General features: G+C 40.1%; 1 protein-coding gene across 1 annotated transcript in view; it reads right to left on the bottom strand.

Moving 5' to 3' along the window:
• Positions 1-19,454, bottom strand: part of DNAH11 (dynein axonemal heavy chain 11) — a 313,801-nt gene that overhangs the window by 277,332 nt on the left and 17,015 nt on the right. The window contains exons 6-8 of the mRNA XM_087428734.1: positions 13,923-14,134; positions 6,771-7,004; positions 5,442-5,609 (exon numbers count right to left, since the gene is read on the bottom strand). Coding sequence (XP_087284860.1) covers positions 5,442-5,609; positions 6,771-7,004; positions 13,923-14,134 — 614 coding nt within the window. The remainder of the gene's footprint in view (positions 1-5,441; positions 5,610-6,770; positions 7,005-13,922; positions 14,135-19,454) is intronic.

The following is a 19,454-nucleotide window of genomic DNA, read 5'->3' as shown; positions in this document are numbered from 1 at the left end:
TGACTCTGGACATTTTCATATTATGTTATGTGACTTTGGATCTTATTTAAACCTTCATTTTTTGATAGGTTTCCTGGATATTGCTCCAGCCTCATTACTGTCAGTGGGAGATAGAAATCCAGGTTCTCCACTCAGCACCCATTAACACCTAAGGGTGGGGAGCTCCTTGTTATGGGTGGGTGCTCCAGTTCCCCATGTGGTCTCCATGGATGCCACAGTGCAGGTGACCTGGTTACCACCTGGCCATGGTGAAAGTCCAGACTCTCCACCAGGCTTCCTCTGACCCTACCCCAGTGAAATAAAGATGCTGCTGGGTGAGAAAAGAAATCTCGAATTCCATGTGGTCTCCACTAACACCAGAGAGTGAGCTCATTACCGGCCAGTGGGGACGAAAATCACAGCTCCCTACTTGGCCATCTCTGATACCACCCCAGTGGAGTTGGGAGCTGGAGCACCTTGTTAAAGAATGGGTGTAAGTCTAGGCTCTCCATTCAGTGTTTGCTGGCATGGATAGCGGTATGGCACAATTTCTTCCATGGTGTTTGGCTGAACTAGAGAGATTATGGTCTACAAGTTTTCTGTCTCACTAGGCTGCTCCTTTATTGAGATCAGGCTTTTGTCAGGGCTTTTTATGTCTGTGCCCATTGGTGTTTCCAGTTTGCCAGTGTCTTCAGCTCCAAGTCTGGTTTGTTTCAGGCAACAAGAAATCTCAGGGAGCTCATCGCCATGTGTCTTTTGGATCCCACGGTCCCTAGATGGTCTGCCTTCTTGCCACCTTTCAGAGTCTTCTTAAGCTTGTTTTATATATAGTGACCAGTGTTTTAGTTGTACTTAGTGAGGGGAATAGGGAAAAGTACAACTACTTAATCTTTCCAGAAGCAGAAGTTCCTGAGCAAATTTTTTTTTTTTTTTTAGAACTTTTTTATTTATTTATTTTTTTGTGAGGAAGATCAGCCCTGAGCTAACATCCATGTTAATCCTCCTCTTTTTGCTGAGGAAGACTGGCCCTGAGCTAACATCTATTGCCAATCCTCCTCCTTTTTTTTTCCCTTCCCCAAAGCCCCAGTAGATAGTTGTATGTCATAGTTGCACATCCTTCTAGTTGCTGTATGTGGGACGCAGCCTCAACATGGCCAGAGAAGCGGTGCGTCAGTGCGCGCCCAGGATCCGAACCCGGGCCGCCAGTAGCGGTGCGCGCGCACTTAACTGCTAAGCCACGGGGCCGGCCCCCAGCAAATTTTTAAAGAATGATATCTACTACTTTAAATTACATTTAAAAGTAAATAGTACATAAGTTCAAAGGAATAATATGCAATTATTAAAAAAAAGTAGGCAGTGCTATTGGAGTGATACAGAATGACTGCCAAAATATATTAAGTGACAAAAGCAAGGCATACATGATGTGCAGAGGATGCTATTTGTGCAAAAAAGGAATATAAAGGAATACATACATGTATATGCTAGTACATGCACCAAACATCTCTGAAACATTATATAAGAAACTCATAATGGTAGATGCCTTTGGGGAGCAAAAATGGAAGACTAAGGGAAAAGACAGTGGGGTAAGAAGAGGGGGACTAAATTTTTGCATATGTTACCTTTCCAAAAGAATAAATAAGTAATGTTTTAAAATAAATTTTATCTTAAAAAATAAACAGAAAAGACATATGAAAATTCTATAGATGACTAATAAGAAATTTATTTCACTAAAATTAGAAAATGCTCCATATAATAGCAAAAGAATTAATAGTTCAGCAGACTAGAACAGAACTGAGGTCTAACTGCAGAAATTTGAATACAACCTAGTAAAGATTAACTAAATAATTACTTTTAAAATGTATTTTAGATCCTGGTGTAATGGCAAGCTAGGTACCTGGATCAACCTTCCTACTAAAAACCAGCAGGAAAAAGGAAAATAGATACACCATCTTGGATCACTCCACCTCAGGGCACAAGTCCTCAGGTGAGTTCCTCCAATTGCCCCTGATGAACTTATTCCCTTCATTTCAATGGGGATGCAACAAGGGAGATAAATACTGAACAGTCAGTGGCACAGCAAAGAGTGCTGGGCGTGGGGTTGAGAGTTCTGGATTGGAATCTCTGTTCCACTCCCTGGGAACTGTGTACCATCAGGTAATTTATTTAACCTTGTCTGCCGTACAGGTCACTCTCAGGGTTATAGTGAAATTAAGCAGGAACGTGTGTGGAGGTCTGACATAATGCCCAGCACCCAGCACTTGATCAGTAAATATGAATGGTCTGATTAACAGAGACTAAGCAGAGCCAAGGAGTTACTCTCAAGAGGAAAATAGCCACTATCCTTGCTTAGTTATCTAGGGAATTTTATTTTTTGTTTATTTGTTTACTGAAGAAGATTCACCCTGAGCTAACATCTGTGCCAATCTTCTTCTACTTTATATGTGGGTTGCCGCCACAGCATGGCTGATGAGTGGTGTAGTTCCTCGCCCGGGATCCGAACCCATGAAACCAGGCCACCAAAGCGGAGTACGCCCAACTTAATCACCAGGCCATGGGGCTGGCCGCTGGGGAATTTTATTTAGTCAAGTAACACCTCAGAATATCAGCAAAGCAAAGCTGCTGAGCCTAAAGTCACCTGACTAGCTGTTAAACTACTTAAACTAAGTTAAGCTGTTAAACTAAGCTATTAAATAAACAATTAAGAAAGCAAGTCTCTCAACAAGTTTGATATTTTAATACAATATCATTGTCTATATTCACTAATAGCAAACTTAACTAAGAGACTAGAACTTCATGATTCCAACCACTAAAAGGAAAGGATAGGGACTGGCCCCATGGCTTAGCGGTTAAGTGCGTGCGTTCCGCTACTGCCGGCCCGGGGTTCAGATCCCGGGCGCGCACCAACGCACTGCTTCTCTGGCCAGGCAGCGTCCCACATACAGCAACTAGAAGGATGTGCAACTATCACGTACAACTATCTACTGGGGCTTTGGGGGGGGGGGGAAAGGAGGAGGATTGGCAATAGATGTTAGCTCAAAGCCGGTCTTCCTCAGCAAAAAGAGGAGGATTAGCATGGATGTTAGCTCAGGGCTGATGTTCCTCACAAAAAAAAAAAAAAAAAAGGAAAGGATAATTACGTAATGTGACAGAGGTGCTAATTATCGCTACAATGGCAATCATATAACAATATATAAATGTATCAAATTAACATGTATGTCTTAAATTTGCACAATGTTATATGTCAAATATATTTCAACTAAAAACAAACAAGAAAGCAAGTCTCTCCCCATAATTGTCTAGATCTCAAACAGTCCTGTGGGAAGAAGTCAAAGAAAATACCTAAAATGACCTTTCCACTCAATACTTGTAACTGAGAAACTCAAGAACATTTTTATGGATACACCTGAGAAAACCCCCACATTCTGTAAATGGACCACAGTGGAAGACCTTTTGCCACACCAATAAAGGTTCCAAGCCTGATTAAGAGGTTTGAGATTGATGAAAAGGGAGAAATAATAGCATTTCCAAAAGCAAATTACCAGTGATCATTTCTTTAATTTACTGGAACATATTTAAACCATTTTCATCCCAGAGTGCAGGAAGGCTGATAGTGATACACTCGACTGTTATGTTAGTCCTAGTGGATATTCTTCGGGGACCAGGGAACGCATAGGGGTATATGCAGTGGGAGGGGAAGGGCACTGAGGCAGGCATGTGTCACGAGGATACACCTGTGTGAATATACTAGGTTGGAAGTAGTTTGCTAAGATAATGTCTCATGAAAATTACCAACTCATTTCATCACAAAAATCAGAGTGTAATTAACTCAGTTAAAAAGCACCAAAATGAACAGCTTATTAAGCAAAAAATGTATAATCATTGCAATATTCTGAGGCAACACTGATAACCAGGACACATTAAAAAAAAAAGATCATCTTCAACATTCAACATAAGCATACCAATTAAGTAAACTTTTAGTTAATTCCTGTTTTGATTTCAAGGAATGACCAAAGTCAAGGAGCTGCTAGATTCTATTCTAAGGCAAGATAATCAGATAGGAGGAGGAAGCGGAACTTCAAGGGCAGGTTATTGATGTCTCCAAACCAGACCTGGAGATAGGAGGTAAGCCTTGCCCATTTTACTTGCAAAATAAATGGGGCTCCAAAACGCTAAATAACAAAATACAGATACCAAGCAAATACATATGTCAAGAGCAAATGAACTTTCTATTCCTACATGTTTGTGACTGTGCAGGCTTTGGGCAGACATGGACAAATTCAGGATCTTTGGCGTTGCCAAGGTAGTGACATCAGCTAACCATAGCCACATTCTCCAACCCTGGCACTCTGAAAACCTGCCAGGTGTTATAATCATGAGGAAATCAAGACTCGGTGCTACTCGAATGCACCTGAGGATCCTGTGCACGCTGGGTCTCACATTCCTCCACTCAGTTGCTCAGCAGAGCTAAGCCAAGCCCCCCTAAGAGTCCCATTCTGTCCACATTCACTGAATGCCCACCAAGTGCCAGACATCTCACCAGGCTCTGGAGATGAGCCCAGGCTATCCATCACCATGGTCCTACGTTCCTCCTACTTTTCCACAAATTAGCAGGACACACAATGGCTGTGTCCTCTCATGATTAACTCTACTTCCCAAAGCTGACTACAGTTCAGAGGCACTAAGTTTTCTGAGCATGTCCTTACAAAGCTAACACACTGCACTTGTACATTTCAAAGAATCAGTTATTTGGTTACATAAACACAATAGTGAATAAATTCACATTCATATGAAATCTAAATCTTCATTTTTTTTGGTACCCAGGCTTCACTGTTGCTCACAAACCACTAAAATGAAGCTATTTTTATCCTAGAGCTGCAGGGACGCTCAGAGGTAACTCTCTGGCTCCAAACATGCTGACGGTGACAGAAAACAGAAGCAGCTTCAATCTGCAAGCCGCCCCCTATTTCCTGAAGTTGAAATTATGAGATTACATATAGACCTCTAAAGAATAACAATAAAAAATATGAGAGACAACACACATGTTAATAATACATGGAGTGAATGGGATGAAACTAAATGTTCAAGAGACCAAAAAATTATCCAGTGATTCAGGAAAAGGCTAAAGTAAAACACACAAGTTACACAGATACCAGATAATCAGATCGAAATGAGTTAATGTGGAAAGTTCCTTTTCATATACATAAACAAGAAACAAATCCAGTCTGAGGTCCACTGTTCTATTAGAAATAGATCTACATGTTCTAAACTTCTAAATACAAAGGCCTAAGTTCTGGTCCCTGACCTACCACTAAGCAGATAAGCGACTTCAGGCAAGTCATTTAACCTCTTACATCCTAGAGAGGATGGACCAGATGGTACCTATTATGACTGTGACCACTGTTCTTTCCAGATTTAAAATTATAAGATTGAAATGAAATGAAAATGCAAAGGTACAATATTACCATGTTATTATAATCAGATGGGTCATAAGTGCTCTGTTTAAAAACTTTACAGAGTTCCGTAAATTCTTCACTCATCTCGTGGATTTGTCCATTTAAAATTGTTCCTTTGGTACCACCAAATTCAAGTCTCTCCAGCTTTTCAAATTCCAACATTGTGACAAAGATATCCTTTGTAAAAACATAGTATTATAAAGATCTTTCCACCATTTTGAGCAGGAAAAGAACATATTAAAGTTTCAAAGAACATTTTCAAACATTCAAAATTGGTGAGTTATTGGACACTTACATGACAGAAAATAAATATGATTTAATTAGAGTTACTGCCCATTTTCAAAATCATACTCTCATTTTCACATTTACCAAGAATTTTCTAGCAGTACAGGCAACATCTATTCTGCCATAGCTATATATATGACTGCTTAATTTTATATCCTTCTAATCATAAGTCAGATCCCCAGGTAATATCCAAAACTCACATTCTCAGCTGCTTACCCTTTGCAGTCAGTCAGCTCCCTTACTAAAACGGAGCGTAAGAGACTGTCATGAAAGGTGACGCAGTTGCCTGTGGCTAAGCATTTAGCATTCACACTTTGAGAGGCATTTGGGCTGATTAAGTGATAATGAGAATTTTCAAAACATAAAGCTCTAATTTTGAATGAAATTCAACAAATCTTATATTAACAAAAAAGTCCAAACTTGCTAGAAAGAGCTTTTCAAAGAAAATAAGGCAGTGTCACTAGTTCAAACTTTTTTTAAAAACCTTAGCCAGTTGGCTCCACACAAATATGTGTTTGAATGTGTATACATGTGTGTATTCATTCAATGTTTGTTTCAGGTATTAAAACACTTATATAGAGCACATATTTTCATGTTCTCTTTATTTTTTTTTGAATAGTTCTAAAATTTTTATAGTATATGTATTTACATACTAAAAGGTAGTGTAACATTTTAGATTATCAAATTGATTTTCAGGTATGGAATCCCAATGTCAAACATTGAACATATAAAGGAAAAAAGAGATTACTTTACAGCTTCCTGATGTACAACTGTATTCCAGAAGCTCAGTAAGTTGTAAGTCAAAGGGTACTGGTACATAAAGAGATTCACTTATGATCATTATAAAAGAATCAAAAGTAAATCTTAAGAAGCCAAGCTAAAGTTTTTAAAACTATCTTAATAGCACTGGCCTCATGAGCTCCTCGTGAGAATTATGAAGAAAGGAGACCTCTCACCTCCCACCCAAACAGAATAAACTGAATCATGTAAAAAGCTACAGGACTTTTGAACCCACCCACAATATGAATAAATTACAAGTGAACAAATGAATACCTCTATTTTCATGAAACGGTCAAGAAATTTGTCAAATCTACCAAACACCAGATGAGACTGAAAATCCCACGGTTTCACCTCCTTATTTCCCATAAAATAGCTTGCCAATTCTTTTCTATAGTTGTAAAAAGAATTTTTGAAAGTCTTTAAGATGTTAATGGCCACCTGCACCTTCTCCAGAGAGTCTTCAATTTCTCCTTTCAAAAGGTCTTCAGGTGAAAGATAAGCTATTGCCTAGGGTTTAAAAAAGGAAACTGATCAAAAATATGTTTAATAGTTTTTTACTAAAAACATCTCTGTTTCAATAAATCATTTTACTTTTTATCTTTATTATTTTTTTCAATGAATCATTTTTAAATGACAATATCTAGAATTGTGCCAGCAGTGCTGTGAGACAGAAAGCACCAATTCTAGAAATTCAGACACTTGGGTTTCAATGACATACTTGTATACCTTAGAATAATCTACAGGAGACTCTACAATTTCTGGATTTATACAGTCTAGTAATGACTAAATTTTTGCTAAGCTTCATAGATATGACAACTGTGTAATCAGAATTTGCCTGGATAGTCCTGCTGGCAAATATTCCGCACAATTTCTTGTAAAAAGAAATACTACACAAGCCAGGAGGGGGCGGAATCTATCAGGCCACGGATTTTAAAAATATGGTCACCTTACCTGGCAGCACAGCACCACTTGCAAAGGTGAGAAAGAGCTCGTATAGGTGAGTAGATCATTGGCAATTCTTTAAGATTAGCAAACTTCTCTTTTGGGGGCTTAAGTGCATTATAGGACACAAAATCTAGCTGAGATATGTCATGTGAACTAGTTTTGAATAGAGGAAATGGAAAGGAAAGAAGGATTAAAGAAAAAACAGATCAGCAGATTCATGCAGCACTGACGATCACAGGACCATCCTCTAGGTTCCTTCCAGTCCTTCCCTCTCCATACCTGTTATGAACATTCAGAATTTCCCTCTTTAGGGACCTCAAGAACCTATAAATTCTAAAGGTTCTTTTGTATACTATTTCTTCCTGATGCATTGCAACCTCATATAACTTTTAAGTTTAAATTGTGTGCCTTTAATTTTATAGTTGCTTAGAAAGTTGTTACAGATCTCAATGGAGAATGTAATGAAAGCCATTGAGTTCAACACAGCAGACAGAAGGATTTTTTTTTCCTAAATGTAGACATATTATCCTTCTTCTCCCATTAATGGCTACAGTTTTACATGCAGTACAGACTCTGTGCCATAAATTTGTAAATAAGAAAATGATTTAGCATCTAAAAACCCTACTGATCAGAATCTTTCAAGTTCTAGCTGTAGATTCCCAATCTATGCTCTGATTTCCCACTCAGACTGGATGGAAAATTAACCTCTACGTGAAGGCTGCTAACACTGCACACAGAACAGGGAAGAGAACTACCAGTAATCCCTTAGCAATGTGAGTTATAAAACAGTTTACACTTTGGTATGGGCCAGGGATTCTGTAGACCTTTATCTATATGTGTTTTTTATAATAAATGAGTCCTTTTAGGAAGCTAAAAAATCTATGGTGGTGACTCCAATGCCTTCTGTGTTTCAGCAGCCCCCATGACCTAATTACCTACATCTAAAGTAACTGCCTGTGGGCAAGCCATCCTTATATTCATTCACTTCTTGGCTGACCCTCACATAGATGAGACAATCACAGGAATTAACTTTCTGTTCATACAGCCCACTGTTGAATAAGACGTACTAAGACAAGGGTATAGTACTAAAGATCCTAGATTAGAAAACCCAGTCTATATCCTTTCACTAGGCAGCAGGGTATGCAAGGGAAAAAGCATCAGCAAAGGCAGGAGACCAGCCTGTGATCCAATTAGGGGCCACTAACTTCTTTTGTGACATTAGCTAAGTTATCTCAGAGGATCTCAGTTGCCTTATCTGCAAAAGGAGAGAGATGAATCAAGAGTGAACCTCAAGATCCCTTTTAGCTCTTAACCTCTGAATTCTTTTCTGCTTCCTATAGTTTCTCTCTGGAGCACACCCAACCACACCAGCTCTCTCTATTCTCTCATACTCAATGGTATCAGCACAAACCACCAAAAAGCCACTGGATTTAGGATGAACTGGTCCCACTTCAGATGCCTTATAAACTAAACTACTGCTCACCAATTTATCAATTAGCCAATTAATCAATTATCAATGAAGCAATTTATCAACCAAATTGTTAGTTGGATGTCTGTCTCCTAGCTTCTTCTTCTTTTTTTTTTTGCTGAGGAAGATTCACCCCCAGCTAACATCCATTGCCAATATTCCTCCTTTTTCGCTTGAGGAAGATTAGCTCTGAGCTAACATCTGTGCCAATCTTCCTCTATTTTGTATGTGGGTCGCCACCACAGCATGGCTGACAAGTGGCGTAGGTCTGCGCTCAGGATCCGAACCTGCAAACCTGGGCCATCGAAGTGGAGTGCACCAAACTTAACCACTACACCACGGGGCCTGCCCCTTCTTTTCTCTTTTTCATGTGCTTTTATGGATTCTTTCTTTTGCTCAATCTTGACACCTCTTTTCCAAGCTCAACCTCTCAGACTTCAACTCTTCTTCACCTAGGATCTTGTAAATGACAATACCCACAAGGGGGACATCGAGCCATGAAATAGACAGGGTGATGGGCCTAGAGTGGTAACGATGCACAATGACCAGGGAGTAGAGTCAGGTTACCAGAGAAACCTTAAAAAAAAGAGCCCATTACCAAAGCTCAAGTGTGCTATCATCCAAGGTAGGCAGATGACGCCTTTTGTATGTCTGGCCTAAATGCCTATGTTAACAGTCACTGTTAGTGACTCCAGTTTGCTTCTAAAGTAACAAAGTGTTTCTGACTATGACTGGGATGCCTAGAAGGATCAGGCAGATAATGAAAATGAGTGAAGCGGTCAGGAACAACAGCAAACAGTGGCTCTATGGCCACCTGGACAGCACATAACCTAACTAAAGGGACGCCTGAAGCTCTAGCAGCTGCCTGTGCCAACAGGGGTGGCAGAACCAGTGGAGTGAGCTCTCTGACTTTTCAGTGAAGGCTGGAATGCTGGAATTTAAATGAGGACTCCTCAATTTAAATATTGGCAATAATTTTTTTTAATTTTAAAATATTATGCAAAATAAAAACACTGCATTGATTTATAGGCCAAATACAACTGATAGAATGCCAGCTTGTGACCTCTGATGCATAACACAGCAAGGGTTCAAATATCTCATAAACCCATTGAGGAAGATAGATTCATGGAAGCAAAGTACACAAAAGCTAGATGAGGAAACACAATTATAAAAAACACATAAAATGTGTAACACAAATCAGGCAAAGTACAAATTAAGAAACAACATGGTTCCATTATATACACAATAAATCACCCCAAATTTTTAAAAAATGGTAATGCTCAAAGCTGGCGAGTTATAGTAGAACTTTCTATACATTAATAATAGCAATGTAATTCTAATTCTAAAAATCTTCTAGAAAAGAACTTGTAAATATTCAATATTGTTCAACAGCCATGAAAAGACTGTACCCTCCAATCAATATCACGAATTTATATTAAGTCAATTATCCAATTTAAGGAACAAGGATTTTTGTATAAAGTTGTTTTCTGTATGTTTTTTACAACAGAGGCTGGAAGCAACCTAAATATCCAACAACAACAAAATCACCTTTCAAGAAGCTAGTAAAAAAAAATAAAAATTATACGTATGATAAAACGCCTAAATATGTATAAGTTTTGGGGAAAGGAAAAATAAAATATGCCGAATTTTAGGGTGATAGAACTTCAGGACTATTTCCACTGTTATAAATTTTATGCAATGAGAATATTTTATAATATCATTAGCATATCACATATTTCATTGTAATTAGCAATAAAAATTGTTATTTTAAAATATGGAACACAGCATAATGGATAAGAACTCCACCACTTACAAGCTGGGTGACCTTTGGAAAGCTATTTATCTTCTCTGGACTTCTAGGTGTTTTATTTTTATAAAATGGATCTACTAATAGTACTTACATCAGTGTTGCTATGAGGATTAAATTTGCAAATTTCTAAAGGGCTTAGAAGAGTTCCTAGAAAATAATATGCACTGTACAATATTTGTTAAATAAATATAAAAAATAAAATTAGAAGCAAACAACTTGTGGAGGGCAGGTAGAGTTCAGCTCTTCAGGGAACCCAGGTATGAAAATTGGCTCGTTGCTGATTTTTGATTCCTAACATGTTGAGGCCGATTTACTACCAAGTCCACTTGGAGAATCAAGGAAATCAGGTCAACAGGACCTTTGGACAGAAGCCAGGAATAGTAACTAAGGAACAAGAGAAGCTACATTATTTCCTTGGGAGCTTGGCAAACTCTGGCCATTGACACAGACTAGGGGCCAGGGATAATAGGCTTATAGGCTTACAGGTAACCAGGACTTCTTATGAGCCACCTACCACAATGAATGACCACCTCTGGGGTTTATACACTAACAGGGCTTTGCAGTAAAACAGTTTTGATTACTCTCAAAATGAGATGAGGATCCTTCAAAAGGGGTTTGGGAGAAGTGGTGGTCACAGTCACCGACCCTGCAATAGAGATCATGGTCTTTCACAGGGAGATGCAAGCCATTAGGACCCAGCACACTTGCTTAACAACAGAGCAAAACGGAGTTTGCATAACAGAGAAACTGAATGAAGCCAGAGGAGAGGATAAAATATAGCAAGGAACCAACATGTTGTTATCTCCTATCAATAGCTGCAACTAGTCTGTAAATCCTTTTTGGACCTAACTTTTACGGAGCCTCTATTAAATGCCACACTGGGCATTTCACTTTAGCTTATCTCTTTTGATCCTCACAGTAGCCTGTAGACTAGACACTATTCGCACTTACAAATCTGGAAACTGAGTCTCAGAGAAGTAATATAACTCCCCTTAAGTGGTTCAGTTAGATTTGATTCCAGGTTGGTCTGAGTCCAAAGTCCTTTCCATATACCATCCACCTCTTCAAAAGCAGAGGAAAAAAAACCATATTAATAGTCAATCTCATACTCCAGAAACTCTAACCTGCAAGTCAGGAGATCCGTTCTCTAATCCAGATTGCCCCCTAAATTCTCAGGGAAATTGAGCAAAGGATGTCATCTTTTTTTTTATTATTATTTATTTATTTTTTCCTCCAAAGCCCCAGTAGATAGTTGTACACCATAGTTTCACATCCTTCTAGTTGCTGTACGTGGGACACGGCCTCAGCATGGCTGGAGAAGCGGTACGTCGGTGCGCGCCCGGGGTCCAAACCCGGGCCACCAGCAGCAGAGCGCACGCACTTAACCGCTAAGCCACGGGGCCCGCCCAGGATGTCATCTTTTAAGTCTCAGTTAATTCATTTGAAAAAATAAGAGGCATTGGATTGGAACCCAGTTCCCCAACCAGTTTTTCCTGTAACATCGTTCTCTTCATTGTTTAGAACAGCAAGGGTCTGGGGTCTGGGGCAGCAGGAACTCCCAGCTGTTTGCATTGACTATAAGCAGATTTTCAGGGCTCCAAATCCTTTCCAATTTACCCCACTATGCAATAAAAATTTTTAATTTTCTATGTGAGCCATGATGTGAAAACCACTGGGAAGCGTTAGACTAGATCAGTGATTCAGGTCAATCACAGCTGTCCATTCTCCTCTGAGCAAGCGAGCCACGTCTGTCCAAAATATCCTATGTCCCTGGCGACAATGATTGTTCCAGGAATGGAAATTAAATCCACTGGGCCAGAACTGAAAAGAAGACAGCCTCTTTCCAGGGACATTCCTCTACTAAAAGGATATACATCTGGGGCTGCCAAAAGCCACCTTACTTAAGTTGTGGTAAAAGCCTGAGAATAAAGTCAGTCAAACACAAAGGAACAAAATGGAGGAAGGCAGAAAGCTCTGAAATTATTATGAGTCTCCTGGAACAAGCTATTCCTGAAATCATTGCATTCTTAGACTTCCCAGTTCTCATGAACTCATATACTGTTTTTTTTGCTTCAGTTTGTCAGTTGGAGCTGGAGATCCAATGCTCACGGGAAGCCTTCTTAGCAACTCAGAGGCTAACCTATATGCACAGATTCTCATTCTCTGGCATTTGTTTTACAAAAACTCCGTAGTGGTTCAGACACACGCCCTGCTATAGACTGAATTATATCATATATCCCCCTAAAATTCATACGTTGAAGCCCTAACTACCAATGTGACTCTATCTGAAAATAGGGTCTTTAGGAGGTAATTAAAATTAAATCAGGTTATGAGGGCAGGAGCCTAATCTGATAGGACTGTGGCTTTATAAGAAGAGGAAGAGAGCTCTCTCTCTCTCCACCATTTGAGGACATAGAGAGAAGGGAGCCATCTGCAAGCCAGAAAGAGAGCTCTCACCAGAACATGACCATGCTGGCACCTTGATCTGGGCTCCTAGCCTCCAAAATTTAGAGAAAATAATTTCTGAAAATAAAGCCACCCAGTCTGTGGTATTTTGTTATGGCAGTTCAAGCCGACTAAGAAACATTCCCAACTAAGAACCATTGGATTATGTGCCCTTTGTGTATCTTTTAGCCCTCAAATAATGTAATATTCTGATAGTATGGACACAAGAAGAATGAAAGTTCACACAGAAAAAATGAGGAAGCAGTCCAATTTTTAACATTTTGCAAGTTAAGAGTAGAGAAACAATTATAAACAAGAGATTTTTAAAAATCAACAATGAATCAGAATTCTTTCAGTACAATTCCACCACTATTTTTTGAGGACAATTTTTTTTAGCCACATTCTCTTAACTTTACTTTCCAAAAGTCTTCCATCAGCCAGTGTTCCTGTGGAAACCAAAGGGAAAGCTACAAAGTACTATGCATATCTGCCTTTTATTAACAGCCGTCTTAAATCTCATTGAAGAAAGGTAGGATATTAAACAAACAAAATCTAGTAACAACCTGTCCTTTAAATATATCTGACTTATTTCCAGAGCTCCTTTGCCATTTAGGATATGTTACCATAAAAGTCCTTTGTGAAAAAAGAAAGAGAAAAATGGTGTTCTGGCTGCGTACCGGAATTATTTTGCATCAATGTAATAAAACCTACCGCATGGCAATGATTCTTATTGTTCCTATTTTTCAATGCTACATACCTGGTCAGTGAAGAGATTACAAAACTCTTGCAATAAAACTATAACCCGAGCAGGAGTATTATAAAACTTGGAATGACTCCAGATCAGACAGATGGTATGAAATAACGGGGCGATTAACACACGGGTCTGTGGGAATTCCGTCTCCTGGAGACACTGTATGTGTCTCCTCAGGGGTCTCAGGTAAAGTTCCACGTCTTGGGCTTCGAGGAGAGCTGAAGGGAAAGGAAACCACAGTTAATGTGAGGCAGTCTCTCTTTTCTAAATTCACTCTGCAAGTTCAAGAGAACTACGCAAAACAACATGGCTGTCCTTAAATGTCCTCTTTTTATATCACTGTACCCACAATTGACACATGACAGGTTTGGAAGGCTTTATACACTGTGCGTCTGTGACAACCATTCAGGAGAGGCCTGGGGCAGTTACTCACATGGCACAAGTAAATCGTGACTGAAGACTCGGTGGGAAAACACCCTTAGAGTCTGAAGAAATTTACTCAACCCCATGGAAACTGAGGGAATAAAACTTCTCCACAAAGTTGTCACTTTATGCCTATGATTCACCACCAGAATGTTAATTCCTCATAGGTACTTGGAACTAGCACCAATTTTTTTTTTTTTTTTGTGAGGAAGATCAGCCCTGAGCTAACATCCATGCTAATCCTCCACTTTTTGCTGAGGAAGACCGGCTCTGAGCTAACATCTATTGCCAATCCTCCTTTGTTTTTTGTTTTTTCCCCCAAAGCCCCAGTAGATAGTTGTATGTCATAGCTGCACATGTTTCTAGTTGCTGTATGTGGGACGTGGCCTCAGCATAGCCAGAGAAGCGGTGCGTCAGTGCACGCCCGGGATCCGAACCTGGGCCGCCAGTAGCGGAGTGCGCGCACTTAACCACTAAGCCATGGGGCCGGCCCCAAGAACTAGCACAATTTAATCATTTATTCTCTCACTCCAGCATCCCATGAGAGTAACGCATGCAAGTACTGGGAAATTTTCTATTCTATTAGTAATCAAAATATAACTATTAAAATCGTTAAGTATGGGTGATGAAAATATTTTGTCACTAGACAGAGGTGATCGTGTACACTGTCAATGTACTAAAGGCTACTGAACTGTATACTTTAAAATGGCTTTTTTGTTATGTGAATTTTACCTCAATTAAAAAAAATTATTAAGCATGGTAAAAGAAATACTTTTTTTTTTTTTTTGCTGAGGAAGATTCGCCCTGAGCTAACATCTGCTGCCAATCTTCCTCTTTTCGTATGTGAGCCTACATCACAGGATGGCCACTGACAGACGAGTGGTATAGTTCCACACCCAGGAACTGAACCTGGGCCGCTGAAGCGAAGCATGCCGAACTTAACCACTACACCACCGGGGCTGGCCCAAGAAATACTTTTTTTAAAGGGCTATGTATATGAAGAAAAAATTTAAATATTTAACTATTATTAATTACTGCTTACTCCAAATTTTCTCTTGATTAAAACTGGTCTTTTTAATGTACCCTAAGTGGATCTCCATCACACTCCATTTTGTTCCTGAGGCCACAAATACCTTTGATTAACTGAGAATAGGCTTTATTTACTAAGGTAGACAAAGTCAAGTAAATTCTTATTTTCTGGTGTTAACCCAAAATACTCCTGTCAGGGGGAAAAAAAAACCTGCCAAACTTTTTTTTGGCTCTCAGGTACGCACCCACCCATGTTACCCTACTTGACAGGTAACTGATTAATCCATCCACCTAACAGTAAAGACCTGGGAAGAAAGGAAGGGTCCAGGAACTATTCTCTCTCCTTGATGCACTCAAGTTTTGAAATAAGTGTATTTGTATCAGTGTTAATTTCAAAATTAAATAACAGGGAGAGAAGTCAAGATGGCAGCATAGGTGGACTGTGAACTCACCTCCTCCCACGGACACACCTGATTTACAACTACTCTTGGAAAAATTACCCGAGAGAGAACTGAAAACTGGATAAGAGGAACTCCTGCAACAATGGACAATCCTAACTGAGGTGAAAGAGGTAGAAATTCCCTTCTGGAGAGAAAAAATGCCACCTTCACAAGCTGCAACACTTCACAGCCGCCCGGGAGCAATCCAAAGGTAGGCATCCTTCTCTGGAGGAGTGGGGGACCTGAGCCGGGGAGCGTTGCTGCTGTAGGCATTTTTTGGACCCAGCACAACCGAGATGAGTGGCATAACATCTGACTTTGCTTGCTACTAACAACATTGGGGAATACACCTAGAAAAGCTGGTTCACAAGACATTAAAGCTGACTTTTAAAGGGTCAATGCACAAACTCACCTGTTATAGAAAGCAACCTAAAATTACAAGAAAGGTGCACAGTCCTTTGGTGAAAAGAGACTCACCTGATAGGCTCTGAGTGCATCTTGGTGAGAAGTGAGACCTCTCCAGGGACTGGGACATTGGTGGTGGCCATTGTTGTGACCTGGTGTGGGCATGCTGACACAGATGCTGGCAGATGCCACTGGACTGCTCCCTGTGGCCTGTTAGCCCAGGTCTGCCCCACTCACTACAGCACCAATCTAATCCAGCTCAGCCAGGACAGGCAGCCCACCCTAGGGACTGGCCCCACCCAACAATAAGCCCTCAGGCAACTTGTGGGCCTGCATAGATTGGTGACTGGATTCTCTGAAGCCTGGTGAGTGGGTCCACCTTTGTAGGGCAGGGCATGCACAAGGAGCGAGTGGAGAGAGTGGGGCCTTGGTGGAGTGTGGGAGGCTTCCGCTGTGGAGAGACTGTGTCCACTTCAGGGGGCCAGGGCACACACATGGGGCAGGACTGTGTTGAATGTGTGTGTGGACCTGTGGGTGGTGGGGCTTGTCAGCAGCAGAAGACTTGTGCTTCTCAAAGAGCCACATAGGGGAGTGGTCCCACCTTCCAAAGCCTGAAACAATTGGGTGCTCCCATGCCTGAGGCCAGCCCACCCAGCTGCAATCCTCAGAGAGCTGACAAGAGGCTTATAGGCCGTAGGTTTGTAGCAATTGTAAGCCCCTGAGCCTAACAACCAGCCAGGCTGGGGGCCTACTCACATAATAGAAAAGCTGCAACACAAATGTGGTATTAGAACTTGCAGCCAACTGTGCTGGGGCTCCCCACACCTGATAAAGAGACTGAAGGGCCCACAACAACTATACACAGCTGAGCATTACAACCAGCTGGGGGGGGGACGACACGACAGCCCACCCTCCCTGGGCACCTATGCCAAGAGCAACCCCACCACCACAGAAGGTCACAGATAGCCCATACAGGGGTCACTCTTGGAACATTTGGAACTGGTGACAAGAGGGAAGCACACTGTCAGGACTCATAAGGCATCACTTATATAAGGTCACCTCTCCAAGATCAGGAGACGTAGCCGACCTACCTAATACTTAGACACAAGCACAGAGAAAGAGGCAAAATGAGGAGGCAAAGGAATACATTCCAAGTAAGGGAACAGGACAAAACCCCAGAAAAGGAACTAAATGAAACAGAAATGAGCAACCTACCCAACAGAGAGTTCAAACAAAGAGTGTTAAGGATGCTCACTGATCTCGAGAGAAGAATGGATGAACTCAGTGAGAATGTCAACAAAGAAATGGAAGATACAAAAAAAAACCAATCGGAAATGAAGAATGCAATACTGGAAATGAAAAATTCACTAGAGGGACTCAAAAGCAGAGTAGAGGACACAGAAGAATGGATCAGTGAGCTGGACAAAAGACTAGAAGAAATCACCTAAGCTGAACAAATAAAAGAAAAAAGAATTAAAAAGAGTGAGGACAGCCTAAGGGACCTCTGGGACAACATCAAGCACACTAACATCCGTGTTATAGGTGTCCCAGAAGGAGAAGAGTGAGACAAAGGGGCAGAGAATCTATTTTAAGAAATAATAGCTGAAAACTTCCCTGACCTAAGGAAGGAAACAGACATCCAGGTACAGGAAGCACAGAGAGCCCCAAACAAGATAAACCCAAAGAGGCCCACACCAAGACACATCATAATTAAAATGTCCAGAATTAAAGATAAAGAAAGAATCCTAAAAGCTGCCAGAGAAAAACAAGTTACATACAAAGGAAATTCCATAAGGCTATCAGCTGACTTCTCAGCAGAAATCTGACAGGCTAGAAAAGAGTGGCACGATAGATTTAAAGTGCTAAAAGGAAAAAACCTACAGCAAGAATACTCTACCTGGCAAGGTTATCATTCAAAATAGAAGGAGAGATAAAAAGTTTCCCAGACAAGCAAAAATTAAAGGAGTTTGTCACCAAGAAACCAGTTCTACAAGAAATGCTAGAGGGACTTATTTAAGGGGGAAAGAGAAGAACACAAATAGGAAAAATTATCTATTTCCATGATAAGAGGGTAACAGATACAAACGCACACAAAAAGAGGTTACATACGATATCCAAAACATAAAATGTGGGAGGAGGGGAGTTAAAGAGTAGAGCTTTCAGACAGAGGTCAAACTAAAGAGACCATCAATTCTGTATAGAAGGAGAAAGGAACAGAGATGGACTACTAAAACACTGAGAAAAAAAAAACGTTAAAAAAAATGGCAGTAAGTACGTACTTATCAATAGCTACTTTAAACGTCAATGGACTAAATGCTCCAATTAAAAGGCATAGGGTGGCTGATTGGATAAAACAACAAGACCCATATATATGCTGCATACAAGAGACACACTTCAGACCTAAAGACACTCACAAACGGAAAGTGAAGGGATGGAAAAAGATACTCCACGCACATGGCAAAGAAAAGACAGCTGGGGTAGCAACACTCATATCAGACAAAATAGATTTGAAAACAAAAACTGTAAAAAGAGACAGAGAAGGGCATTACATAATGATCAAGGGAACAATCAAACAAGAGGATATGACACTTGTAAATATCTACACACCCAATGTAGGTGCACCTAAATATATAAAGCAATTATTAACAGACATAAAAAGAGAAATAGACAGTAACACAATAATAGTAGGGGACTTTAACACTCCACTTACACCAATGGATAGATCATCGAAACAGAAGATCAATAAGGAAACATTGGCCTTAAATGACACACTGGAACAGATGGACCTAGTAGATATATACAAAGCATTCCATCCAAAAACCGAAGAATACATTCTCCAAGATTGATCACATATTAGGCCACAAAACAAGTCTCCATAAATTTAAGAAGATTGAAATAATACCAAGCATCTTTTCTGACCACAATGGTATGAAACTAGAAATCAACTATAGGAAGAAAATCAGAAAAGCCACAAATATGTGGAGATTAAATAAAATGCTACTGAACAACGATTGGGTCAATGAAGAAATCAAAGGAGAAATCAAAAAATACCTGGAGATAAATGAAAATATGACATGCCAGAATTTATGGGATACAGCAAAAGCGGTTCTAAGAGGAAAGTTTATAGCAATGTAGGCCTATCTCAACAAACAAGAAAAATCTCAAATAAACAATTTAACAGTGCACCTAAAGGAACTGGAAAAAGAAGAACAAACAAAGCCCAAAATCAGTAGAAGAAGGT

This window comes from Ceratotherium simum, chromosome 1, assembly GCF_057802395.1.
Source record: "Ceratotherium simum simum isolate JZ-2026a chromosome 1, ASM5780239v1, whole genome shotgun sequence".
Lineage (NCBI taxonomy): Eukaryota > Metazoa > Chordata > Mammalia > Perissodactyla > Rhinocerotidae > Ceratotherium > Ceratotherium simum.
Note: the sequence above shows the minus strand (reverse complement) of the source record. Positions and strands in the feature narration are given on the sequence as shown.